Below are 26765 nucleotides of genomic sequence, written 5' to 3' on the forward strand. Positions count from 1 at the left end.
TAGCATGTGTCCTGGTTCTCCTCCCAGAGGACTCCTGGGTCTGACTGTACATCCTGGCTTGGTACCTGGAATGACCTCTGCTGGCCAGCCTGGGATCTTTAGCCTCCTGTGACTTTGTCGGTTTGGGAAGATACAAGATGGTTAACCAACGGTTTATTTGGAACCAGTCATCAGCAGTGTGGTGAAAGTGTGTATTTAGCTAGAGGACCAGGGAAGGAGGTGGCCAGGGGTTTCCAAAAGAAGGTAGTTTTGTTAACGTGACTATTATAATAATGATAAAATATTCACTGTCAGAGAAGAAAATGTTTCGAAATAGAGCTGGCTGACATAAAGCAAAAAAGGTGAAATGCACCCAATTTTTAGGAACAGGACATAAACACTCAGAGGTACAGCCTACCTAGTAAAGTGTCCAAATTGTTTTGTTTCTGAGAAAAATGCAGTCTATTGTAAGAAAGGGTTTGTTTATTTAGCAAGAGCTAGATGATTTCTAAAAAGGCGAAAAACATGACTTTTCTGGTGGGTAAATGGGAAAGAATTATAAGTGGGAAGAGGAACAGGAGAAGCTGATCAGGCAGGGCTTGAGTCAGATGTCAGGCTGGGGCTGGCCTATTAGTGATTTCTGCTCAATGACTGACCATATGTGGTACCTATCGTGAGGGTCTTGGAGGAGAGCCCAATGGTACCTTTACTTTGAAGAATCATGGGTCATGCACATTGTCTTCTTCTTCGAGTATTCAGACTCACACTTCCTCCTAGCAGGCCTAGGGATCACCAACAAGCCCTGCAGAGGGAAAGTCCCTGCAAAATCAGAAGCCTTAATCTTCCTTCTTAAGGCCCCAGGGTGTTAGTGTTTCAGACCGAAGGGGATGGGTGGGACCAGTCGGCCTTCCCCTTTCTGGCTCTTTTTTATTTTTGGGTGTGTGTCTATTTAAATACATACACACAAGTGTGTGTGTATGTGTTTCTTTTTTATCAGGCAAGTCAAAGCATTAAAACAACTTTCTTCCTTGTGGGACTTTCTGTACATCTACACAGTAAGGCCAAGCTTGTGGGTTTGGGCTCAGCCGTGTTGTAACTTTGGGTAGATCTCCTGTCACATTGTTTTGAAATTGCATCTGGCTTTGCATTTGTGTAATTGTCTCTTTTCCCTCTCCTTTTCTTCGTTCTTGGTTTTGGTCCCCACCACCCCTCCAACCCCAAACTAATGACTATGGACCTAAAGTGACCCTTACAAAGAGACACGAGGTATTTCTTTCTGGCTCCACTCTTCTTCCCTCCCTCCAAGTTCAGGCCACAAAAACTTGAGGGGAAGACCATTTTGTGCAGGGCTGTTTTCTGCATGTTGGAAGTGCTGCATACAGGGCCTGTGCAAAGGGCCAATTGAATCTGAGATGCTGTGATTGGTCTAGACCGAAAGCATTACTGTTAGCTGATTGTTATTTATACTAATCATAGTACAGTATTCACAGGCTGCATTACAGCATACAGAGTGCTTCTATGCCCCACTTATTTGGGCCCTAAGGACTGTCTTTGTACGAGTCTGCTCAGTGGGTGGCTGGGTGCTGCCGCATCTTCTGTTTTGAGTGCTCTGAGGTCTGTTCGGTGGAGTCAGATAGCTTTGGAAGGAGCTTGCTGAGGCCCTTCTCAGAAAGGCTGGCTAGTGGACAGTTTAGAGAACACAGGTCTCCCTGCACGAGCACAGCAGCATAACTGAGTATCTAATCCAGTTGGATTCTACCCATTTTTGGAGAAAATACCCGTAAATGAAGGTTCCCAGCACCAGGGTTGTGAAATCGAGCTAAAATGAAAGCTGCCTACCGCTGTAAACCACAGCTCTCAACAGGGTTGCATTTGCTTCATGTTTGGGGGGTCGCCAGAGACTGATTCTGGCTTGGTTTAGTCCCCTTGCTTAGTGGGACTCCTTGGAAACTCTACTATCTTGCTTGTGAAAATTCTGATGTCCTTTTTCTCCAAGTATAAAATTGGCTGATAGAGATGGAATCATTTGAGAGAGACTTTAGCATAAATACTATCGACTTGGTGGGGTGTTGATGAAAATATAAATTCTCCTTCTTAGGCTTTTGGTATGTTTGTCTCAAAGAGAAAATAAATGACCATGAAGATCAGTAGCTGGTATGAACAAATACCTTTTTATGAGACGCCACAAAATTTCCTGTTCTGCTAAAACAAGGCTTTGACATTCTGGTTGTAGGCTGTTTTCTTAAATCATTTAGTGTGAATTTCTTGAAGAGAAAATTAGATGATCTCTAAAAAGGTGAAAAAGATGACTTTTCTGGTGGGTAAATGGGAAAGAATTTTAAAGAATTATAAAGAAATATATATTCATTTTTAACAAGAATGAAGAAGTGCCCTTTTGCTAGTGGACTGGGTGGGCAGGGCTGATAACTCCATGAAGCTCTTCAGTTTGCTTTCCAGAGATTACCCTCCTCTGAAGGGATGAGTGGAGGAAGGAATGAGATGAAACGGATGACACCACCTTTCTGTTTAAAGCAGTTCTGGAGGGGTCAGGATGTAGAGAAAACCTACAGCAGTGGATTTTACAAAAAGTACACCCTCAACCAAATACATCTTATCTGGATCTTTAAGCAATGTTGGGAGCAACATATTTTCCTATATATTTAATTTAGGTTTGGGCATCTGTTCATGTTTGATTTTTATTGTTTTAACCAATCTCTGCTGTCATGGAGGGGAAAATACACTGGAAGCACACTAATATGAAGTTGTATAAGTCAGCCTTATTCTGGGATTTGAAATTTATAGATCAACCACCCCTGAACAATTAAGAGTTGACTTAACAGATATTTCTACATAAATATTTGTCACATCCCTTTGCCTTTTGGCCTGTGCTGAATTGAGGTGACCATCTAGTCTCCTATGATTTAACTTAGGTTACTTGAAAAGTATCCGAAAGTTGCATATGAAAACCATTCCTGTGAGCCTTTTTTAGCTCTTAGATGCATTTGTTTTCCTCCAAACCTGTTTTTTTTTTTTTTTTTTTTTTTTTTTTTTTTTTTGCTAGCCTCCTTTTTAGTGGCATTTTTACCAATGGAAATTTCTCCAGGAGCTATTGTGCAATCATAGCAGCTGTTTATAACCTGGTTTGGGAAATTAATGAACTTGCATGATCTTGTGGTCAGTTAAGAATGCCTTAAGCAACTCACACAGTAAAGGATTTCTGACACTGCTGTGGACCTTAACTCTTTAATAAACCTTGTAAATATTGCCTACACTTTTCCAGTGAAGTTTAAATTTCAAGTACATAATTTTACTTGGAGAGGATAAAGAATATGGTTTTCTGTTTAGAAGAGTGACAGTGTGTGTGATTTTAAAAAATCTCTTGGGAAAAGCATCTTACACCATCTTACTCTATTTGAAAAGGCATAGGGTCAGTACATGTATTTCATATTAAAATAGTATTTGGGAAAAATGCTAAAAAATAGCACTTAGTTCCAAGGTCAAAACAGGCTAATCTGCTCTTAGTCTAATGGGATTCTTTCTTCTTATGACCAAAATGTTTTCCAAACTGGGCCTTTTGAAGTCATCTCATTGGCTTGAGCTGGAGTGGGGAATTCAGCCTGACATTGCTCCGATTTCTTCGTTTATTCATTGGGCCTACGACATCAGCCAGAAATCGTATCATAACATGTGTGATCCTCAGCTTCTAGATTTCTGGCTTTAGAACTCTTGAGGACCCAAACGCTACTCTGACAGATGTGAGCAGCGTTTGACTCTGAATCTCTGTACTTGGAGTCCTCAAACCAGGCAGCAGAGTGGCCGCGGACCCTCGGATGGTGGCCTAGTGCAGCCCCTTTCCTCAGAGTCAACCCGTGACCCCTGAAGCTTCCATTCGCACTCCCCTCTCCCTTCTTCCGTCCCTCCTGCAGATCTGATTAGCAATCTGTCCTCCATAAGAGGGTTTTTACAGTTTTTTTTTTCCCCACTCCCTCCTCCCCTGTCCTCTTCCTACCTCCTCCTTTACCTCCAGGTAAACTCGGGGGCCAGGACTCTTTTGAAAGCATAGAGAGCTACGATAGTTGTGATCGCCTCACCCAGTCCTGGAGCAGCCAGTCATCTTTCAACAGCCTGCAGCGTGTTCCCTCCTATGACAGCTTCGACTCAGAGGACTATCCGGCTGCCCTACCCAACCACAAGCCCAAGGGCACCTTCAAGGACTACGTGCGGGACCGTGCTGACCTCAACAAGGACAAGCCTGTCATTCCTGCTGCTGCCCTAGCTGGCTACACAGGTAGGCGCCCTCCCGCTGCTTAGGCCAACTCCATCTGCACGTTTCTGTGGGTGGGGTCCTGGAAGGCACTCTGCATCTCTGACCAGAGACGACGAGAGACTCCCTTTTGCAGGGCAGCGGGGAGAAGTCTCTCTAAGAATTCTTTAGTCTCTCCAGCCACTCTGCTTGTGACTAGCCATTGATTTTTGGAAGCAAATAGTATCATTCTCTTCAAAGGGATCATTTCCAAGAATGGTAGGAAACTTATATTTTGGGTGTTTTTCCATGTCTGGGGGAAGGGAACTGTAATGATCTGGCGTTCCTGGAAACTCTGTCTAGTGGCCTGGCATCAGGGGATTTTTCCCGGTCTGCTCTTGGGAGGTCTTTCTAAATACAAAATCAGCAGCAGCATCTCTCCAAGGCACGACTGAATGGCCTCCACACTGGGCTCTTCTGCAGCATGGTTCTCCTTAGGCCAGCTGTTCAAATGTGGGAACAGTGTCCTCAGTGGCATTACACCCTGTCCAGATCCATCCTGGCCTATAGAGAATACCCCCTTCTCTCACTCGGCTTTATTATCAGTTTTCTTCCAGGAGCGAAAGCTATAGTTATGACAGTGATGAGTGAAGAAAGGCCATAGAGAAAGGAAGATGTAGGTTGAGAGCTTGAGCTTGGATTGAGACTCTGGTAGTAGAGCAAAACAATTCTTTCCTCAAATGGGTTGTAGCACATCATGCTACTTAACCAGAAAAACATGTGGAGAGTATAGCTGAGAAATAGCCAAGGAGCATTAATGTGTTAATCATCAGATCTCTCTGTAAGATTGTAGTGTTTTCTAAAAATTAGAAAGTGTGTTGTGAGTAGAGCTTATTTTAAAGTAGCTTTGATTACTCAGATGTGGTTTAGGCCTTTATTCTCTTATAATTCTCTCCACCCTGGATATGTTTTCATTGTAGGGACCCTTTGTGTGGATGACGACAAACAGCAAGATCTGTGTTTCTATTGAGGTGTCTCTCTGATCCTTAGAGTTTGCTGAATCCTTATTTTTGCATTCAGGGAAGCCTTAGGTCTTTTATGAAGAAAACCAGTGACCTTTGAGAACAACTCAAATGCTTGAAAACTTACTCCCCCTTCAAAGATCAGGAGTGTCTCTCTTATGTTGCATTCCACATAGTTCCTAGTGCAGTTCATTGCATGAGTAGTGCTCAGGAATTATGTGTACATGTTGGAGTAGCAACAAGGTCAAGGCCAGGAATGGAACTTAAAGGTTCTTACTTTATTCTTTCTGCAATACCCTGGTGGTCTTTGCTTGAACATGGCTAGCATGTAGGAACTTACTACTTTTCAAGGGAGTCCTTTCCCATCTTTGAAAGGAGATGATTAGGAAGTATACCCGTTTCCGTTAAAAACATCTGGGGTGAGGAAAAGTGTATTAAGTCACTCTCAGGAAGTACAAGAGTGCCAGCTCATGCAGTTATACCTGTTAGGGGTTAAAGAACTAGACTGCAGTTGAATATAGTGATAAAGGAAGGGAGATGTGCCGCTTAATTGGGAAGAGAAAGGAAAGGCAGAGGTAGCTCTAAAATGACTTTGTGGCCTTGGCAGGTAGACTTTAACTGGCAGTGCTTGCTTCTGTTTTTGTGGTGCAGAGAAAACTATGCTCTAGGTCTGAGTTATGTTTGGATAGATTGATAGTTGCCTGCCCACCCTCTCTTCTGCCCTTCCTTCCTTCCTTCCTTCCTTCCTTCCTCCCTCCCTCCCTCCCTCCCTCCCTCCTTTCCTTCTTTGCTTCCCCTCCCCCCTCCCTTCCTTCCTTCCTTCCTTCCTTCCTTCCTTCCTTCCTCCTTCCCTCCCTCCCTCCTTTCCTTCTTTCCTTCCTTCCTTCCTTCCTTCCTTCCTTCCTCCCTCCCTCCCTCCCTCCTTTCCTTCTTTCCTTCCTTCCTTCCTTCCTCCCTCCCTCCTTTCCTTCTTTCCTTCCCCTCCCTCCCTCCCTCCTTCCCTCCATCCATCCCTTCCTCCCTTCCTTCCTTCCTTCCTTCCTTCTTTCCTTCCTTCCTTCCTCTCTCTCTCCCTCCTTTCCTTCTTTCCTTCCCCTCCCTCCCTCCCTCCCTTCCTTCCTTCTTTCCCTCCCTCCCTCCCTTCCTCCCTTCCTTCTTTCCTTCTTTTCTCTCTCTCTTTCTTCAGACATGGGATAAGGGAGTAAAACATTTAGTGAGTAGAAGAGAAGGGGTGGTGACTATCACTTAAAAGTCTCAAAGTCTGAAGTAATCATTTTAATGAAAAAACATTTTTGAAGCCCTTACCATTTAATTCTTTCTCCTTGACAATTGCAATTTCACTTTTTATACTATCTCATGTGGTGGCGAGAATAATGGTCCAGAAAACAGAAGTCCTCTGTGTTTCCTCCCAACTCTAACACACTGTGTGGTTTTAGGCAAATTTACCTTGTACCCTTTTCTACTTTTAGTGAAGTAGAAGTGTTTCTTATCTTGGTGGCAGGAAATCTGTGAAAATGTAATTGAATTAAATCAACTAATTAAATGAATGCTAGACATTGTGCTAGACATAGAGAAAAAACCCTCAATTATAAGAATTCAATTATTTCAGCAAATGTTTGAGCACATATTGAGTGCAGAAAAGCGAGTATGAGGGCTCACTGTCTCCTTGGATTCAAGATATTTTAAATATCCTTAGACTTGAACTGGATTCTCCTATTGTTGTGGTCTGAATGAAAGTTGGGATTTGTTAGGTATGTGAGGAGCAGCCCACATTTTAGTATCTTTTTTTTCCTGTAATTGATACCTGGTGAACACCTCCTGCCTGTACTGCAGACTCACCCTATGAGGGTGATCTCACACCCTCATGGTGCCCCCACCAACCTCATTTAAGATGCATCCTAGGGAATAGGGAAGCGGATGAAATGTGCCCATACAGCCTCACCCACCACCTGAGGCAGCCAGTAGAGTGCCTATAAATGGCTGTCTAGCTTTATGCAGACATGTTAAGATGAGCTGAAATTTGCAAAAGTACTTTGGAAAGCAGAAATCATTGTATACACTTGTTGGCAATACATTTTATTGCTTGTAAAAGTCACACTTACCTTCTCAGGTTCTGCTCAACTTTTCTGTCTGTTCCCTTAAAATTTGATTGCTCCAGAGTATGTTTGGCCACACAGTAGGGGTACACATAGCTCTATGTCACTATTACTTGGCCTGAATTAAAGGGTGCATGCTTAGATTCTCCAAGCTGGGAAGAGAATCTATCTTCCTGCCATTTCACCAGGAGTCTGGGTCTTTGTCCCTATCACCTCCAAAGGAATACATTTTACTTCTTGTTAGGATGTCTTTCTTACTGCACTGTAAGTGTGGAAATCAGTTAGAAACTGAATTTTCACATTCTCTTGCACAGTTACATTCTTCCTCCAAAGATAAGAAAATTGCATCAACCTTCACTGGGCTCCCATAGCAACTTGTTAAATTAGGTCAAGATGCGGGGGCAGATAACATGGCTTGAAAGCCTGCCTGTTAGCTGAGTTAAGAATACATCAAATGCAATGTTGGCTTCCGCCAAAATGTACCTCCTTACCTTACTGTGAACTGTTTACGGTTATCAAACTGATACCATCAGAAAGCTCCATTTTCTTTTGTTCGAAGATACATTATGAACCCCTTCTAATTACAACACAGTCCTAGAGAAGTAGCCCAACGTTTTCTATATACATTTTATAGACCTAAGCAAAATGCTTTCCAAGTCCTTGAAAAACATAGGCATCTCTTCTTCCTCTTGCTTTTCCATTTCAGTAGGTATAGAATAATATAATGGGTTGTCACGTAGTAGTCTGTCTTCCTCTCAACCCCTCTAGTCCCATTTCATAGATGATGAAACTGAGGCACAAAAAAATGACTTATTCAAGGCCATGTATGTAATTGCATTCTGCACAGAGGTAGCTTCTGAATTGAATCTTAAGCACCAAGTGTCTCACCTGAATAGAAAATCTTTTCTTCATGTTAGAGAATGAGAGTACTCCTTGGTTATTGCAGTTGCCTGCCTAGACTGATTAGGACCTTGTCTCCCTCTTGTCACTAATGAACACTATGCGTATGTGGGTTAGGGGTACGTGGGAGGGAGGAGAGCTGGCCTTGGCTTCCGTCCAGAACTATTGACCTATAAATCACCTTTATTGAACTTCATTCCAGATTGTCAGACATAGCCACAGATAAGGAGTCCTATCACTTCTGCAGCTGTTGTTGAGCAGGTCTGATGGTAATGCACTTATCAATGTCTAGGTGTGTTCGCACTCTTTGATTTGCAATTATGAATGAAGTGGTTTTCTTGTTTTCTAGGAGCCTGAAAAAGGCTAAACCCAAAGCCATTCATTAACTGTAATGAAATTACATTTTATGGTGTTATGCAGATTTATAAGTAGGCAGTCCTTCAGTTTCCTTAAGGCTAAATTTGGGACTATCTGGAATTCAACTTTCAAATTTTTTTTTGGTGTGAGACATCACACACACACACAAAAAGGTACTAGTCTTGCAGGAAAAGAAGACCTGGGCTGGGCGCGGTGGCTCACGCCTGTAATCCCAGCACTTTGGGAGGCCGAGGCGGGCAGATAACAAGGTCAGGAGATGGAGACCATCCTGGCTAACACAGTGAAACCCCGTCTGTACTAAAAATACAAAAAATTAGCTGGGCGTGGTGGCGGGCGCCTGTAGTCCCAGCTACTCAGGAGGCTGAGGCAGGAGAATGCTGTGAACCCGGGAGGCGGAGCTTGTAGTGAGCTGAGATCACGCCACTGCACTCCAGCCTGGGTGACAGAGCGAGACTCCGTCTCAAAAAAAAAAAAAAAAAAAAAAAGCCCCGTACGTTCTCCTCTAGGTCCTCTCAAATTGATTCTGCCCTGAAATTAATCCTCTTCTTGTCATTTCATAGATGACTCTAGAGCCAGTCTAAAGTCACACAATAAGAAAGTCCCAGGGCCAAGTCCAGAACCTTAGAGTTCTGGCTCGTAGTTGAGTTTTAGGGTTCAGTAACCCAAAACTACTGCTAAAACATGTTTTTGAAAATAAACAACTTTACTGCAAAAGGAAGTGCTTCAAAGTCCTTCAATTCAGAATGAAACCTGAGATTTGGCAGCATTAGCTGAAATCACAGTTTTCTGAAGGAAGGCTTGATTGCAAAATAATCTCAATATATTCAGGCACAAACAACAACTGAGGAAACTTTTGGTATGAGCCTAAGTTAGTGATAAGGAAAGAGTAAAAGCAGGTTACTTGTGCAGTGTGAATTTGTGCTGTGGGCACGTGATTAGGAACAGCGTAAGAGCCTTTTAATTTGGGGGGATAACAGGAGCCAAGCTCTGGAATCTAAAGTCTCTCCATGTAAATGCTGTGGTGTAAGACGGTGTGAACTGGCTAAAGACAGGCCCAGAGAAGTTAGGGCACTTCACTGAGGTCTGCAGGCCAGGCAAAGCTGGGGCTGGCTTCCAGGCTTGCTGAAGCCATCACAGTCTCAATGTAGACCATCCTTGGGCAGCACCTGATTGGATAAGAGGACAAGTTCTTGGGAACGAGAAGGGCAGAAACAGAGTATCTTCCCTTTCTTGCTCAGAGGCTGCTGTGATTAACTAGTTGCAGGAAGCTGGCAGCCCCCTCAGCTGAAATAGAGCCTTCCTGTCAGCCAGCAGCTGAGATGCTGGCAGGGATTCCATTCACGGTGCTGGGTTTAGCAGTGGATCCTAAAGGGGTGCGTGGCGTGGACCTGGGGATCTCAGAGGAGTAATAGACTCACATGCTGCTCAGTTATGTGATTGATGGGAAAATACTTTGGAGCACTGAGGAGGAGAATTCCCGGGAAGATTTGAACTGGTTAGGAGGCAAAGCTGTTTTCTATTGCCTGTGAGTAATTTCACTGTTTCTGCCTCCTAACTAATTAGTTTTGTATGAATTTTTCTTATTCATCTGCTACCAGTAGAAAAAGATCACATGGTAAAAAGATTCGTCCTCACTATGGAATTTTTTTTTTTTTTCTAAATGTCTTTTAAAAAATGTGGACAGTGGTGATTGCCTATTTCTGTCATGGCTTTCAAAGACCACAACTGGCTGAAGCACCTTAGTGTCTTGATTCAGCTACGGTAATACCTTGCAAGTAGTCTTTGGACAGAAGAGATCTATTCATACTGTACAATATATCCCGCACCCTGGTGCTGTTTACAACTCTCTGAGGCCTTGAGGGTGCCTGGATTTTGGATACCAGGAGACTCACAGCTTGACGCCTCTGTTCTGGGTGTAGCCCACTGCCTGTTTTAGAGGAGGAGTCTCTGAGTCTTAGATTTTTGGGGTTACTGTTTCTTTAATAAAGTCTCACTACAAATAATGGAATTGGGTGGTGACTGTTCTGGAATTCCACTCTGTCTCCAGTTTGAAGCTCCACCTTTGGAGGAAGCAAAATGTTTCCACTGAGCAGAATGCAGCCAGCGTGCTGCTGAGACATCCACACCAGTCTTTATTGCCTTTAAACAACACGCCTCGGAAACTCCCCATCACCTCTGTTGGGAAAGGCCCTGCCAGGTGTCCCAGATGACCCTGCTTTTGCCCCCTGGGCACTTCTTTCTTTTCCCTCGACGGCCTCCCCTGCTGCAGAGAGTGAGCAGCTGCTGCTCTTTGTAGAGGCTCATTCAAGAGAAGCTCTGCCCTTCCTGTCTCCCTAAAGTGACTTGCATGTGATGCCTGCAGGTTGGAGTGCTCATCAGCACCCCATCAGTCACTTGGGAATGTCTGCAGGTAGAGAAGTCCAGGTTAAACACAAGAAAGGGTGGTCATCCCGTGCGGTTTTACCAAGGGCAACATTCAGGGGCTATTCCTGTAGAATTCAGAGCATGGAGTCAGGCCCTGCCAGTGAGCAGCTGTGTAACCTTTGGCAAGCTAACATCTCTGTATCTGTTTTCTCATCTGCAAATGGCAATAATAATAGTTTCTATACCGTAGGCTTTCGGTGAGAACGAATGAATTAGTTTATGGAGAGCACCTGGAGCGGTGCTGGGTCTACAGGAAGCCAGGCTCTAAGTGCTAGCTGTCACCTCCGTTCCATAGTATTCTCCAAACCTTTTCTTTTTCCAGTATAATTCTAAGTTCCCTGAGGCCAGGGAACAACACATTTTACTTATAGAATTGCAGTACTTGCTGGCAGTGTCATGGGGCGTAGCAGGTATTTAATAATACATTAGGTCTCTTCAGTTATTTAGCTCAATCCCAGATGTATTAAGTTGCTACTGTGTGCTTAGACTCCTTCATATATACTGACGTTTTAAATCCTCCACCAAATATCACATGAGGAAGTTTCTGTTATGCCCATTGTATAAATGAGGGAATCGAGACTTTTTTTTTTCTTTTTAGAGGAGGAGGTCTAGCCCAATGTCACACAGCAAACAACAAATAAGATGACTTTCAGGGTTTTCACATGTCAGAAAATATTCAAAATACTGTGTTAGTTTGAGTGTGCCGGAAAGCAGGTGCCAAGACGTGATTAGATGTGCAAGATGTTTACGGAAGGAGCATCTATGAAGGAAAAAAAGGCAGCGAAGAGAAGGCAGGGGAACCTTCAGACCATGCTGCAGGTCTGGAAGGTGGAGATTTGGGTAGAAAGAGCCCTCAACTGCAGCTCCATTCCGAGAAAACTTTGGCTGGGCCCAGGGGATCCTTGGGTCAAGGTTGTCTCCTGGAGGAGCTCTGTGTCTCACAGGAGTGGACCTGCATGCCCTCACCGTGCTCAGTCCCTGGCTGGAGCACCCCCCAGGAAGGGGGGTACTGGTGTGGACATGGTAGAGCCAGTCAGTTATGTTCCCTGAAGCAGGAGATCTGAGTAGAACAGGTAGTGTGACAGCTGCAGGGACCTGACCTATAAACATGGCTTGTTGAGACCAGCACAGCTTTTCCATGTGGCGGGACTCAAGACCATGTGTCCCGACACTCTCGGTGGCCCGTGATGGGCTTCTGAGTTCAACGCATGTTGTTGACTGTAACTCCCCAAACTTTATTGTCTTTTGTATGACTCACCTCTCCCTGAGAGATAATGAGAGTGAAAGTGCTCCTAGAGTGATTGAATGTGAAAGTTTAAACTCTGAAACAAGGATGGGACTTGCTTTGTTGGAGATGCTCACAGGGCACAGGTCTGTGGAGGTGTTTGACATTCAGAGCTGAGGCGGTGGAGTTTCTTATGGAGGCCTCTCAAGGCTGGGTTCTCTTCTTTTTTCTTTAAGGCGTAGGTAGGACACTTTCAGCTCATCACATTATGGTGAAACAAAAAGTACTTGTTCCACTACCTCCATGCTGTTGTTAATATTGTGTTTTGCTATTCAACACACTCTGGTACATTTGAGGAGTGTTCAGAGATTATATGCTGAATAAATGCTTACAAAATTCGGTGTGCAAATGATCACTTAGGATCTAGTTCAGCTACCTTCCACGGATTATAATATACCTAACTAGTGATTTCTCTCATTCTTGACATACAGGGAAAACTTAACCCTTAGATAAAATAAATTCCAAAGATCAAGTTGAGAATCCTCCTGAGAAAAAACTATAATCTTCCGACTTCTAAAGTCCTGTTTTCTAACCCTGATCAGTGAACATATCTTTCTTTCTTCTCATTACCTACATACTTAGGAAGATTTTTCTTTGTACATTTATAGTGGCTGGAGAAACCATTTCTTTGGTTTATAACAAAATTCTTATCCCCTTCCCCCAAATCCAAACCTAACCCATCTCTGGTGACTTCTTAAAAGAACCGGTTACCTAGAAGACATCAGCAGGAAAGAGCTATAAAGAAACCCACTTCCTGACTTGAGCTTCACTGGCTCACTGTCCAAGTTTGTGTCTGAGTGTTAGCTTGAATGTGTTAGACAGTTACTGATGGTTTAGAAGAAAGAGGTGGTTGCATTTGAATAGAGACTGCCCCTTTAAGAGAGGAACAGTCCCCTTTCTCCTGCTGCCGCCCCCACACATGTGTACTTGAGCACTTGCAGGTGTGCAGAGCCAGAGCAAAAACAAAGGTCTTTCCCTCATACCCTAAAAATGCGTAACTGTCTTGTTCTCAGACCCAAGTCAGACTGGCCAAATAAGCCTCACTGAACCCTGTTCCAGGTGGGAGGACTCCACTGGCCAATTGCCAGCCACCTGGTCTTGCTGTCAAGCCTGTCTTGGGCACTGATGGCTGGACAAGAGGTACTGCTTGAACCCCAGTTAATGCTGGTGGGACCCGTCTCTTTGGGCCCAAACTGTTGGCATTTGTGGGGAACGGTGTTGAACTTGCTCTAGGTGAGCTCTATATACCACTTAGGTGAAGAATACTTGGTAAGGGACATGAATAACTAAGGAAAAAGGTGCATCGGGAAAAGAGGATCTAAGTCCATCTGTGGCCAAGATTTCCCTAAACCATATATGCCTGTGATACTTTCACTTGCAAAGCAGCTTGCATCTGCTGTCTCTTTTTGTGCGTATGTACTTTTAACGTAGGAACAAGGATTTCAGAATCTTCCCTAACTTAAAAAAGTCCTAAATGGTTATTCTCATTTAAAATATTAAAAAATTTTTACATTCGTATACTTTAACTTTTTTTTCCTTAACCTCCAATTTTCTACTTTTTCAAAGTTGCCATACAAAAGGCCAATTTAATCCTTGGAAGTCTAATTAGATTTTTTCTAGCGCTTTTACATTTTTTTTTAAATGCATCTTTTTTCTTTCTTGTTTTTTACTGAAAATTGTTTTTAAAAATATATTTTCTGTTGTTTCATTCTTCTGTGTAATTCCATTATTGTATATTCAATTGCTCCTAAATTGTTCACCTCTTTAAGTCTCTTTCTCTCTCTCTGTCTATATATATGTATATATGCAGATTTTTGTAGTAAGGACTTAATTTAGATTTTTATAAAGTAAAGAGAAGCAGAGATTACTATTTCCATTTTAGGGAAGGAAAAAGTAAAGCCCAGAGAGATTAAATGAGTTGTGTAAGATTGCATGGTGATTCAGGGAAGAACTGATATCAAAGCCTCATCACCCTCAACTCCCTACGCGGGGCTTTCCCACAGGCATCATATATTTTAATTTTATAGGATGCCGTCATCACTCAGTACTCCACTGCCTGACATGTAAAATGGCTTTTATTTTTAAATTTTTTGACACTCCTCCTCCTTTCGTTTGCAAGAGACATGCACTCGGCAGTCAAAGACTAGTTTTAATTGATTTGAGAGCTGTTTTCTCACTCTTTTTCATGGTTAGATACTGGCTATCTCAGCAACAAATACAAGTTTATAAAGTTGTTGTTCATCATTGTGTTCAGCAAGTATGCTTTCCAAACACCTGTCAGAATGTTCTTTGTTGTTTGAGTTGAATTATTGGAAGTTATATTCCCAATTACTGCCCTTGAGTTATTAGCCACTGATACAGGAACATGTTTATAGAATATATTGACACACAGTGAGTCTTTAAACCAAGCCCACATTGACCAGTTATAGAATGTGTTATACATGGAGTGTGTTAGAGATGAGATAAGATTGGGTCAGGGTGGGCCAAAGAAAATGTACAACTCAGAAGAAATGAGAGGCATAGAACTCAGCCAAAATATCAAGCACTCCTGGCCCTTAATCTTCTTCAAATAATTTTCCCAGTGTCTTGATTGCCAATCAGTCCGGCAATACAGTTTCTTGAGTTATTCATCCTCAGGCAACAAGACTTTGTGCAGCTTCAGGTTGAGCTTGGTCCAGAGGCCAAGAAACTGTCGGGATGTTTTTTGTTTTGTCCTTAAACTTAATGGAAATCAGGAGATTTAGGGGCCTTTGTGAATGGTGATTTAGAAGAGGGTTGACAGAAAGGGGTGATGCTTGGACTGGGGAGTCACCCACCCCACCCTCAGAGGTGCGTCCTCCTGTGGTAGCATGAAAGGCAGATTGATACACTTGTGAACAGATGGGTCATTTCTGGATTCGAATGTTCTGTTTTTGCCATCATCGTTTGGCTGTGGGTAGAGACACCTGGCTGGAAGGGAGGGGCCAGCCAGGCCTGTTCCTCTGTTTTAGGGCCACCTGCCAGATGTGTGCTATCAGGGCAGAGTCAGCCCTATTGCAAGGGTGACCAACCATGAGAGTTTCATAGGTTAAAATAAATGTGGTGTCCTGCCCACACCGAGGTATTTGATTTGACTTTTAGAATAGAGCTAAAGGGATTAGCTTCTTAAAGTAGCAAATTAACTCCCAAAGGACAGGTGGTCGTTTTCGTTTTTGGGAACACGTTGATGAAATGCAGCCTGAGGGTCACCCATATTGTTTGGCCCCAAATAGAGTTTAATAGAGAGAAGCCATTTGAGCGGCCTTTCTAATCCTTATGCCTTTCTTCAGAGGAGGTTTGTTTCAGTAATATAATTGAGAAAATATTTAATGAGTACCTGCTGAAGACAAGCTATCGTACCTGGCATTGAGGATATATGGCTCAGTAAGATATAGTCTGTGTTTGCAGGGAGAACGTGTCAAACGACACAGGAGTCATTCAGCAGCAAAGAATTTTTTGTTTGTTGGTGTTTGTTGGTGAGGCACTGTGCTAGGCGTTGGGTTGAAGCAGTGAAAAAACAAAGTCCTTGTCCTTAGAGCATATATTCTAGTGATGGGAGACATGGACAGAGACCAAACCAGTGGGGTGGTCTTGGTGCAAGCCACGTACAATGGAAATATGAGGAGACTGCCTGGGAAGGTGCCCGCCCAGCGTTGACCTCCATCTGTTTGGAAGAAAACTCCTGTGTTCGCCTCTCAGCAGAGCACAGGTGACAAGAGTGAGAACTTGTGGTTGAAATGGAAATGAGGAAGGAGTAGAAGGAAAAAGTGAAGTTCAACCTGACCCTGTTCACTTGCTGTGCGGATGTCCTTGTCACAGGCAGGCAACTCCCAGACCTGGAAAATGAGAAGAATGGTACTGACAAATTGGTAAATGGAAGGGATTTCCATCAAGAGCCTGTTACTAACCACCTTGTCCTAGCCCACTGCTGTATATGTATTTATGCTGCTCAGTTCTCAGCCTCAGGGCAAGGGACCAGAATAGCAGGGGATTTTTAATAACCAGCTCCTCATTGAGACAGATAATGGGCCTTGCAGCTCCCAGACAAGGAAACATGACCCAAATGGGCAGGAATTTACTTGAAGCTTGACGATTTTTTAAAAAGTGAGATTGTTGCCTTAGATTTGAGGAGCCTTGGGGGTCCCCTGAGGGGGTGAACATCCTTGGTGTGATTTGCTTTGTGGCCTTGGGAGCTCTCCAAGTTCCCACCTGGTATTTCTTCTTCTGAGCTTGTAGCACATTCTTCAAATCAGGCCTGTCAGTGTGTAGTAAGAACTGTCCTCTTCTCCAGAGGCTGAGAAGAACAAAGCAGTAGAAGGAAATTCCCCTGCAGCCGCCTGAGAGGGAGGGTGGAGAGGGAGCAGACGGCAGGGGGTGTGGAGGCTCCGTGCCATGGGAGATGGGTGTGTGGAGTGTGTGTGTGGTGCTCTCCCGCCCTCATGGCTCTGGAAAGAGACCTCCTTCTAACAGGGACCCCTCTGTTGTTGTGGCTCAGAGCTTCGACTTGAGAAGCATACTTTCCCAGTGATGCCACTGGATTCCTGATGTGTGACACTCCCGGGCAGCATCGTGAAGGGTGCTGTTGACTGCCTTGGAGATCCCAGACAGGGACACCATTGTGAGTCACACTGAACATGTGAGCTCCCCTTCCCATGACTGGCGCTATTCTTAGTACCGTTTTCTGCTCTGGGGGACAAAGGTCACTGGGACCACAGTCCATTTGGGTAGGTGGAAGGGGCTGGGCACAGGGATAAGGGGGAGTTGCAGGGGGAATGGAGGAAGAGGCTTTACAAGTTTAGGATATGCTGGAGCAAGGGCAAGGGATGGGGCCCTGGAGCCCTGTGGATTTGGGCAGACCTCCGCTAAGCAGCACAGAAACACCCTCTAGAAGAGTCGTAACTGGGAGTGCTGGACTCATTCATTTTCTACACCAGTCTTGGGTGTGAGAACTTCTGATGGGCCTGGATGTGGGTGTCGCTGGTGGATCTGTGTAGCCAGTGTGGCTTCCAACCCCAGAGCTGCCTCTAAGCTTCGGGTTTCCAAGTGGCCCTGAAGTCGCCTCCCAGACCTGAAGTGAGGGTGATGCATTGCTGTGGAAACAGGCCTCTGTATTAGACCATCCACTGGCCCAGCCAGGAACTGAGCCCACCCTGGCCCAATGTTTCTGGCTGGAAGAACATTTCCATGTCTTTCCTAGTTCTCTTGCTCCCCACAACAAAAAGGCAGTTTAGGAGTCAGCAAAAAGGTGCTAGAGGGGGAGCTTCAGCGGCCACCATGAACTCCTCTCACTTGGTACAAAAATGTGGGCTTTCTGAAGGGTGAGCCCTGTGTGTACCAGTTAGGCTGGAGTGCGCCTGTGGGGTTTTTCTGCAGGAATCGGGGGAAGGAGCCTGGAACTGACATCTCTGTTATGTTGACTGTCCTATTGTGAAGCCAATGGGAGAGACTTCTTCCCATTCATATTCCCATTATTTCTTTAGGTATCTGCTTTTCCCGTCTATCCTCCCTCTTTCCTTGAAAAAAAAGAGTTAGAGAGCTCTGCACCTAGGACTTGGGCTTCCAGGGCCTGAATTTAATTTCTTTTTTCATTCCTTTTGAACAAAGGAAAAGTCACAATGAGGACAAAAGTCCTCCGGCGAGTACTCACCCTGTCCCGGACTCACCGGGTCCCGTACGCTGACATCACAGAGAAAGGGCAGGGCGGAGCGTCTACAGCCTATGACTGCTTGACATTTCAGTTTTGAAAATGCACTGGTAGAAAAGGAAAATTAACCATTCCGTCAGAGGGTTCCTCCTCTGGGAGCTGGTGCAAACCACGGGAATTGAAGGTCCCTTCTCTGCATTGTGGCTGCCAAGTCCCAAGGGCAGGAGACTGCAGTGTGCTCCTGGGCCCTGTTCTCCAGCACCGGCAGATGTGCTGACAGCTCCACGCCAAAGACTCATCCGGGGGAAGGATCTCCATCTTTCCATCCCTTTCCTTGGCTTGCTGTCATGAGACCCCGTGCCCCAAAGAGATTTTCAGATAGTGGGAGAGAGGTTCTAAGGTGAACACTGGGAAGGAGAAACAATGAAGTAACGTAACATAACGGCTACCACAAGAGGATGCTGGAAACATCAGTGGAGGTGGATGCCGTGGCAGGGGCTGGCACGACCACTGGTGGTCAGATGACTGGGAGAACCACTGGCTATCCCATGTCCTGCAACTGCTGTGAGAAGTGGGGAAGAGAGTTTTTAAAGTCAGGTCCCCTTATCCCTTGGAACACTGCACTCAGTCAGGCAGCTTAGATGCCAGGCCTTTGGTCTGGTCATGTCCAGGGGCAACGTAGCATTGAGATGAAGAATCTGGGGACGGGCTGCGTGGGTTCCCGTCCCGGCTACTCCACTGCTGATCTAAATGGCCTCGCAGTGTGTCAGTTTTCTCTGCTGCGAAGTGGTAGAAACAAATAGCACAACAGTTGCATCCACCCTACAGAATTATTGGGAGGAATGAAGGAAACGAGTGTAGAGCGTCACTCACAGTGTCTGCGGCGTAGTAGGTGCACCGGCAATCATAGCCCTCATTCGTTTTTCTCTGTCAGGGCCTAAAGCAACCCCCTCTCCTCCGAGGCTTCCTTTACATAGCTTTGGGGTAGGTGGGTTTTCTTCATGTCTCTCTTCAGTTTCTGTAGTTATCGTGAATTTCTCCAAGAAACCTATTCTGTGACCGGGGCTCTGGCAGCTGCATTTCTTGAGAGCGATTTGCTGTTTTACCTCTTTGTGCCCGTTAGGATGGCTTCTCAGTGGATTCCTCTGAGAATGTCACGGTTAGTGTTGTGAGCCCAGGCAGAAAACGAGTAGCTCATGACTTTAGGCAACTCCCAAGAAATGTGCAAATGTCCCTGAGTTGAATACGAAATGGTTTTTATCGAATGAAAGTAGAAACAGAAGAAGCTACGGCTTTACCAGTGCAGCCCTCTGGGCTGTTGTTCGAATGCCCCTTTATTTTGTAGGCATTCACTGAGTCATTTGATTGTGGAATACATGTAAGGCATTTCTTGCAAGGTGGTTTTAAAGAGCTAATGGTCCATTCTCAGAAAGAGGAGGTAGAGCTACTTCATGTTTTCGTATTTAACGTGGCAAGTGCCGAGGAGGAGCCTTGGAAGCCACCATTAGGAAGTTGTTACTGGAGGAGGACTTCCTTTGGCTGTGGGATGATAGCCCGAGTCAGTAGCTGTTTGTTTACTTCGCTGGAGGTTGTCCTGGTCCTTTGAGTCTAAAGGCCTGGGTACTAGACCCAGCACCACCATTTCGCTAACCGTGGCTCAGAGCAAAGTCACAGTTCTTTGCTGAGCACTTTTTCTGCACCAACAGAAAGGAAGCCGTAAGACCACTTGTGCCTCTCCTTACAGCAGAGGGTTGGGTGTGGATTTTGGGAGCAAGCACAACGATGCATGTGAAAATGTCTTGTAGAAATATGAGATACAACAAGACATTACCCTTATGGATTATGAAGGCAATTTCTTTTTTGGATTGAGAGGGAACCTAAGGTTTGTTTCCTGTTAAATCTCAGTTTACCTTGGATCAGACAAATTTGCAACTCCGGTGAAAAATTACAGCCTTAGTGAGCAAAGCTTTCTTGTATGAGCCGGCGCTTCCTGGGCTGCATCCAGAGACATGGACTGGGTCGTTCCCAGTCCCGCTCTGCCCAGTTTGTTTATGTTATAAGGGGCCGTGTAGACATGTAACAAGAAGCATGGACTTTTGAACCCCTATTTTTCGCTCCACCTACACCTATAAATTAAGAATCACTGGTGGCATTGTCATTTCAGATGAGAAAAGTATCCTCAAAGGAAATTGGTGTGATATAAACCTTTTAGCATAGAATAAATTGACTGTCAGAGTGTTGATGGCTAAGACAAGTGTGTGTGTGTGTGTGTGTGTCTAATTTAGAATATACTGAACCTATGAGACAGTCCTCATCTGACCTCTAAGGATTTCCTGGGTGGCAAGTTAATTCCTCAAATAGTAACGATGCTTTTTTTTTTTTTTCTTAGTTTGGGTGCTTTCCTGTAAGTGGACTGGAAGGGCAAGGTGGTGGCAGTGGAGAGAAATATTATGACTGAACAGATATTTAACATCTATTTTCTTGTGAGAGGGCCCGAGGATAGTGATCCTTCTTACTCACAAATCAGGGGCCACAGGCTCCCTACTAGAGAGCAGTGCTTATGAGCCATAACTTGTGTTCAGAACTGGCAAAGACATTCATTCCTTCGTTAATATGTTTCTTACTTCTGAAGGCAAAAATAATGACTTAGTTTTTGAAGGTGTAAAAGATTATGCTGCCTTAGAATATCCCAGAGGATATGCACAGTGTTCTCCTTCTAGAATTTGTTTAGCAATAACAATGAACCGATCCTTAAGTTAATCAAAATAAGGCACTTGACACATTTTCTTCCGTGCTTTTGCTTTATAGGGAGGCCTTTGTCTTTTCTATCTGTTCGAGCTCGTAACGCTTCCTCCGACATGTGCACTGTCTGTTGCCTTCATTTTCTTCTGGCTGGATGGGCTGAGAGAAGAGGGATGTGGAAGTGCCGTGTGTGGGGATTAGCTGCGTAGAGTGCTGAGTATCTGGTGTAATGATTCACAATGGCTTGTGTTTCTAGGCAGTGGACCAATCCAGCTGTGGCAGTTTCTTCTGGAATTACTCACTGATAAATCCTGTCAGTCTTTTATCAGCTGGACAGGAGATGGCTGGGAATTCAAACTTTCTGACCCAGATGAGGTAAGGAAGGAGGGGCTTGCGAGTACTGTGCTGAGGAAGGATGAGAGAAAACTCCTGGAAGGGGTGGTGTGGACCTGAATGACATGTTCCAGGATTGGGATTCCCAGCTCTGCCACTTGCCACCCGGAGCAAGCTAGGTAGCCTGTCTGAGCCCCAGGTTCATTATTTGGAAAATAGAGAAAAGATCTATGTTACCCATTTGTCTTACAGGATTAGCTGATAGGAGGCATTAATGTGCCTGGCAGTAGGTCAGTTATCACCCATAGAGCTGCCTCCTGTGACTTAGCCTCTTCCTAGCCCCGTGGCTCTGTGAGTGTGAAACGGGTCTGACAGTTCAAGAGGCCTTGGGAGATTGGCTCATTAGTTTCTTATTTCATTACACACATGTTTATGGAGTAGTGGTTCTGTGCCATGCCCAATTCTGAGGATAAAAAACAATGAACAGGAGAGACAGCATCTTTGTTCTGGCAGACATGAGAAAATATTTGTGCTCTGGTATGGAAAAAAAAACACTTCCTGTTGATGAAAGGCAGGTATGATTGCAGCTCAGCTCCTCCGCTTCACACCTCCCTGTTAGATTTCATGCTTGCAAAGCAAGGAGATTTTACTAATAATATGCGGAAAGAGGAGAATGTATAGTGTGTGGCTTTTCGTTTGTTTTTTAAAGTCACATATTTAATCCTAGTTCAGGGTCAGTGTGTTTTCATCAACTTAAAGAATCATTGTGACTCCCATCCTTGCCCAACCCATGAAAAATGGAATTCAGGAGGTAGGCCAGAAAAATATTTTCTACACCTACATGAATCTCAAATCATCTTACTTGAGCATCATAGGTCACCATGAATGGGTATAGCATAGGCATAGAAACATATATATTTGGCCTGTCTTATAGATTTTTGCCTACTCCTCCTTTATTTTTCTTTTTAAATTTCAGGTGGCCAGGAGATGGGGAAAGAGGAAAAACAAACCTAAGATGAATTATGAGAAACTGAGCCGTGGCCTACGCTACTATTACGACAAAAACATCATCCACAAGACAGCGGGGAAACGCTACGTGTACCGCTTTGTGTGTGACCTGCAGAGCCTGCTGGGGTACACCCCTGAGGAGCTGCACGCCATGCTGGACGTCAAGCCAGATGCCGACGAGTGATGGCACTGAAGGGGCTGGGGAAACCCTGCTGAGACCTTCCAAGGACAGCCGCGTTGGTTGGACTCTGAATTTTGAATTGTTATTATATTTTTTATTTTCCAGAACTCATTTTTTACCTTCAGGGGTGGGAGCTAAGTCAGTTGCAGCTGTAATCAATTGTGCGCAGTTGGGAAAGGAAAGCCAGGACTTGTGGGGTGGGTGGGACCAGAAATTCTTGAGCAAATTTTCAGGAGAGGGAGAAGGGTCTTCTCAGAAGCTTGAAGGCTCTGGCTTAAGAGAGAAAGAGACTAATGTGTCCAATCATTTTTAAAAATCATCCATGAAAAAGTGTCTTGAGTGGTGGACCCATTAGCAAGAGACATTGTCACATCAGAACTCATGAAACTGATGTAAGGTAATTAATTTGCTTCTGTTTTTAGGTCTGGGAGGGCAAAAAAGAGGTGGGTGGGATGAAACATGTTTTGAGGGGGGGATGCACTGAAAATCTGAGAACTATTTACCTATCACTCTAGTTTTGAAACAAAGATGGACTTCAGTGGGGAGGGGCCAAAACCATTGTTGTGTTAAAATTTATTTTATTAAATTTTGTGCCAGTATTTTTTTTTCTTAAAAATCGTCTTAAGCTCTAAGGTGGTCTCAGTATTGCAATATCATGTAAGTTTGTTTTTATTTGCTGGCTGAGGATTCTGTCACAGTGAAAGAAAACTGTTTATATAGACCCCATTGGAAAAGCAAAACGCTCTCACTGAGATCAGGGACCCCAGATTCATGGGACTTATATAAGAAGGACAATTAATGCTGATTTGGGTACAGGGGAATTATGTGTGTGAACGTCATCTACAATTAAAAAAATATTAGCACATCCCTTTACTTACTTGTTATTAGTGGATTCTCGGGGTTTGGACTTAATGTTGAGCTAAGAAGCATTAAGTCTTTGAACTGAATGTATTTTGCATCCCTGGTGTTGGATGACAGCAAACGTAGGAGCACTGTTGAAGTCATGGAAAGGAGATCGAAGGAGGAAGATTGACTTGGTTCTTTCTTAGTCCTATATCTGTAGCATAGATGACTTGGAATAAAAGCTGTATGCATGGGCATTACCCCTCAGGTCCTAAGAAATAAGTCCTGAATGCATGTCATTCCAAACTAACACTCTGTAATTTTTCTTTTATGTATTATTTTCCAAGAATCCTCCATTTTTTGCACGCCCTCACCCCCAACTCTGTTATTCAGTAGAGAGAAATGTACGGCTTTCTGATTGGTGAGTGAAAGAGTAACTTGAGACACGACCTAAGTTGAAGAGTTTAGATTTGCTGCTGAGTTTTAGAAGTGACGGAAATTAAGAGAGCATTTCAATAAAATGTGACTTGGCTGTCTTTGGAAGAGAAGTGCAAGGCTTTCCTTTGAAGAATTTAAATTAGTCCGGTAGGATGTCAGGTGAGACTGTGTATGCAAAATGAATGGCACAGGTGATGCTAGGGCCTCTTGCTTGGGTCTGATGTCTTGGCACAGGGTAAGTGAAGGTTAATTCCAGAAGAGAGGAATGACTTAAAGGCAAAGGAAACAAAGGAAGGAGGTTCAGTGAGGAAAATAAGGTTGTCCATGAGATTTGAATAGATTTTTAGTTCCCCCAAGGTTTAAATACAAACATAGTCAAACAAGGTAGTCATCTTTCTGCTGGTTGTGAGGGGGAATCTGAAAATGGAGCTTTAGAGGAAAAGTCAACATCTAACTAGTGAGGAAAAGTGCCTGATACAATTAGAATCTCCCTCACTCTATAGTTGCCCAGTTGAAAGGATGAGGAGGAGGGGTGGCTTTTATGGACTTCCGTGAGAGAAGGAAAGAAATATTTCAGGTAAGCTTCTCAGGGCTGGCCCTTTTTGGGATTTGGATGAGAAATTGGAAGTACTAACTACTTTCTAGCATATCTTTAAGAAAATTGATTCTTACCTACTCCCAGATCCTCTTGCAGACCCAGAATTATCAGGAACATAGCTCTGTGATTCATGAGTGTCCCCACACTGATGAATTGGAGCATCCATATGGAAAGCAAAGGCAGAATTATCCCAGCTGTGTTATTTTGATCTTTTGGATGCAGGTGCCTTAATGAAGCTCTCAACATATTTTAGGAGCTGCTCAGGGAGTGTTGGGTGGAACTGTTTGGACTACATTGTTTTCTCTTAGATTATGTGATTTTTGTTGGGCACTGGCAAAAGGTGTGTGTGTGAATGTGTGCATGTGTGTGAATGTTGTGTGTGTGTGTGTTTGTGTGTGTTTGCAGACATGCAAAACTGCAGCTGAAATAATACCTGAGATTTCTAGGTAAATCTTTCCAATTTCAATAATGGGTAAGAGTAGAACCAGGGCTGGGTATCAATTATTGCTTGCTGTTTGCAACCAGGCATAAAATCACTTTCTCAAATCATCCACCGTTCCTATTAAATGTATGTTGGAAACTCTCCTTCTGTGAGTATAACTCCTGCAGTTCCTATAGCAGATAAGATATAAGAAAGTGCCTCCTAGTGCTCCTCCACCCGCTTGTTTGCTAAAATTCCCTTTCTCTCTAGGTCCACCATTTTCAAGATTTGTAGATAGTGTATTAGTTAAGACAGCTTTGTCGATCTGGCCAGATGTTTTTTCTCCTTTGTCCAAAGGCCAGAGACCATCCCAGGAAGAGTGGTGGGTGGTTTATACACTGGAAATGTTGCGTTTATGCTTTTTAAAAACACATGTTAACTTCAGAGGAAGGATGGGCAAATCTGGTCTAGCTGGGTGAAACCCTTATTTTCCCAGAGATGCCTTAACCTTTGTCGGTTTTGGCTTTAGGGTTCAGAGTCACTTTTGTTCCCTTCTCTATTCTGGAGAGGGACTTCCCTACATAGAGCCCTGATTTTGTGGCCGTGGGGATTGGAGGTAGCATTCAAAGATCAGATGTGCTTTTCCTCACTTTGGAGATGAACACTCTGGGTTTTAGAGCATTAACCTGCCTAACCTTCATGGTGAGAAATACACCTTCTCTCTTCTAGTCATGCTGTGCATGCCGCTTACTCTGTTGGGGTCTATATAAATTTGTTGAACTCTTACCTACATTCCAAAGAAGTTTCAAGGAACCATAAATATATGTATACGTATACATATATAAAATATATATATTGAAATAAAATTATCAGGAATACTGCCTCAGTTATTGAACTTTTTTTTAAGAATACATTTTTTTAAGCTGAGAAGTATAGGGATGAAAAAGATGTTATATTGTGTTTGACTATTTTCCAACTTGTATTTTCATATAATTTATATTTTTTAAAAGCTGAAAATTTAGAAGCAAGATGAAAAAAAGGAAAAGCAGGTGCTTTTTAAAAATCAGAACTGAGGTAGCTTAGAGATGTAGCGATGTGAGTGTCGATGTTTTTTTTTTTAAAAAAATGCAAAAAAAGTCTTATGGCGGAGTTTTTTGTTTGTTTATTTTAGTAGCTGATGCTGGCACATCATTTTGCTGGAGAGTTTTTTATATACTGTAGCCTGATTTCATATTGTATTTTAAACTGTGTGAAATTAAAAACAAAGAATTTCATTCATAATGCTGTGGCTTTGGCTTGATTCTTTCTTGTCTGGATCATGTATTAAAGCAGGACAAATCAACCAACCAGAGGCAACCAACCCAACAGAGGGGTGCAGTTTAGTCTTTCTGATCTCAGTAGCTCAGGACCATTGGAGATAAAGATTTCCTAATAAGGTGAGAAATATAACAGGAATATAGGGAAGTCATCAAACATCCCAATCATTGACTATATTGTGTCATCCTTTGTGGAATGTCCCTGGCCTTGTCAGACCTCATTTCTTTATGTCTGAAGGACTAAGAGCCATGTGAAGAAAATGGTTAACGACTCAACAGATAAACATTTGATTTCAGCTAGGTACCATTCCTGATATGAATAGAGAAAGTTGAACATCTTTAGTGGATCCTGTGGGAAATGAACAGTATTCTTGTGTCCACCACTGATACTAATTTTGCTCTGTGGCAACTTGGGCTCCTCACATCCATCTCCTTGGCCCCAACTCTTTCACTGGGGCTGAAGATTGGGAATAATAATATCTGTCAGAACCCCTAGCAACCCATGCCATAAATAAAATCATATTTATAAGTGCTTTGGAGGGGAGTGCTTAGGAGCACATCACGCATGGTGCTTTTTCCTTGTTGCTGAAACTGTAGAAGGTGGATGTTTTTAATTAACACCAACATTTGCAACATGAATCCCAGCTCACAGCTGGAAAGAGATTTTTTGCTGAATTGTTCACAAAGAGAGCCCTGTTTTTGGAAAATCTGTTTCTTCAGGCCTGGAGCATGAGGTTTGCTGAGTACACGTTAAGCACGGACTGTGTGGTCTGGTGGTCAGGGAGCAGGACTGGCCACGAAGAAGGCTCCAGCCCCTCGATCCTGGTCAAGCCACCACCACTCACTGGGAGACTTTGGGAAAAATGGCTTCAGGTCCTTATATTTTGTTTTGAGTT

The 26765-nt window shown here is 43.7% G+C and overlaps 1 protein-coding gene across 2 annotated transcripts in view; it reads left to right on the plus strand.

Annotated features, from left to right (window-relative positions):
- Positions 1 to 25834, plus strand: part of ETS1 (ETS proto-oncogene 1, transcription factor) — a 128540-nt gene extending 102706 nt beyond the window's left edge. The window contains exons 8-10 of one of the 2 annotated variants that reach the window (XM_012496006.2): positions 4007 to 4267; positions 20988 to 21106; positions 22041 to 25834. In XM_012496006.2, coding sequence (XP_012351460.1) covers positions 4007 to 4267; positions 20988 to 21106; positions 22041 to 22256 — 596 coding nt within the window. In that variant the 3' untranslated portion in view covers positions 22257 to 25834. The remainder of the gene's footprint in view (positions 1 to 4006; positions 4268 to 20987; positions 21107 to 22040) is intronic. The other variant, XM_003253387.3, reaches the window with a different exon arrangement.
- Positions 25835 to 26765: the final 931 nt, after the last annotated feature.

The sequence above is a fragment of the Nomascus leucogenys genome, chromosome 15 (genome assembly GCF_006542625.1).
Source record: "Nomascus leucogenys isolate Asia chromosome 15, Asia_NLE_v1, whole genome shotgun sequence".
Taxonomy (NCBI): Eukaryota; Metazoa; Chordata; class Mammalia; order Primates; family Hylobatidae; genus Nomascus; species Nomascus leucogenys.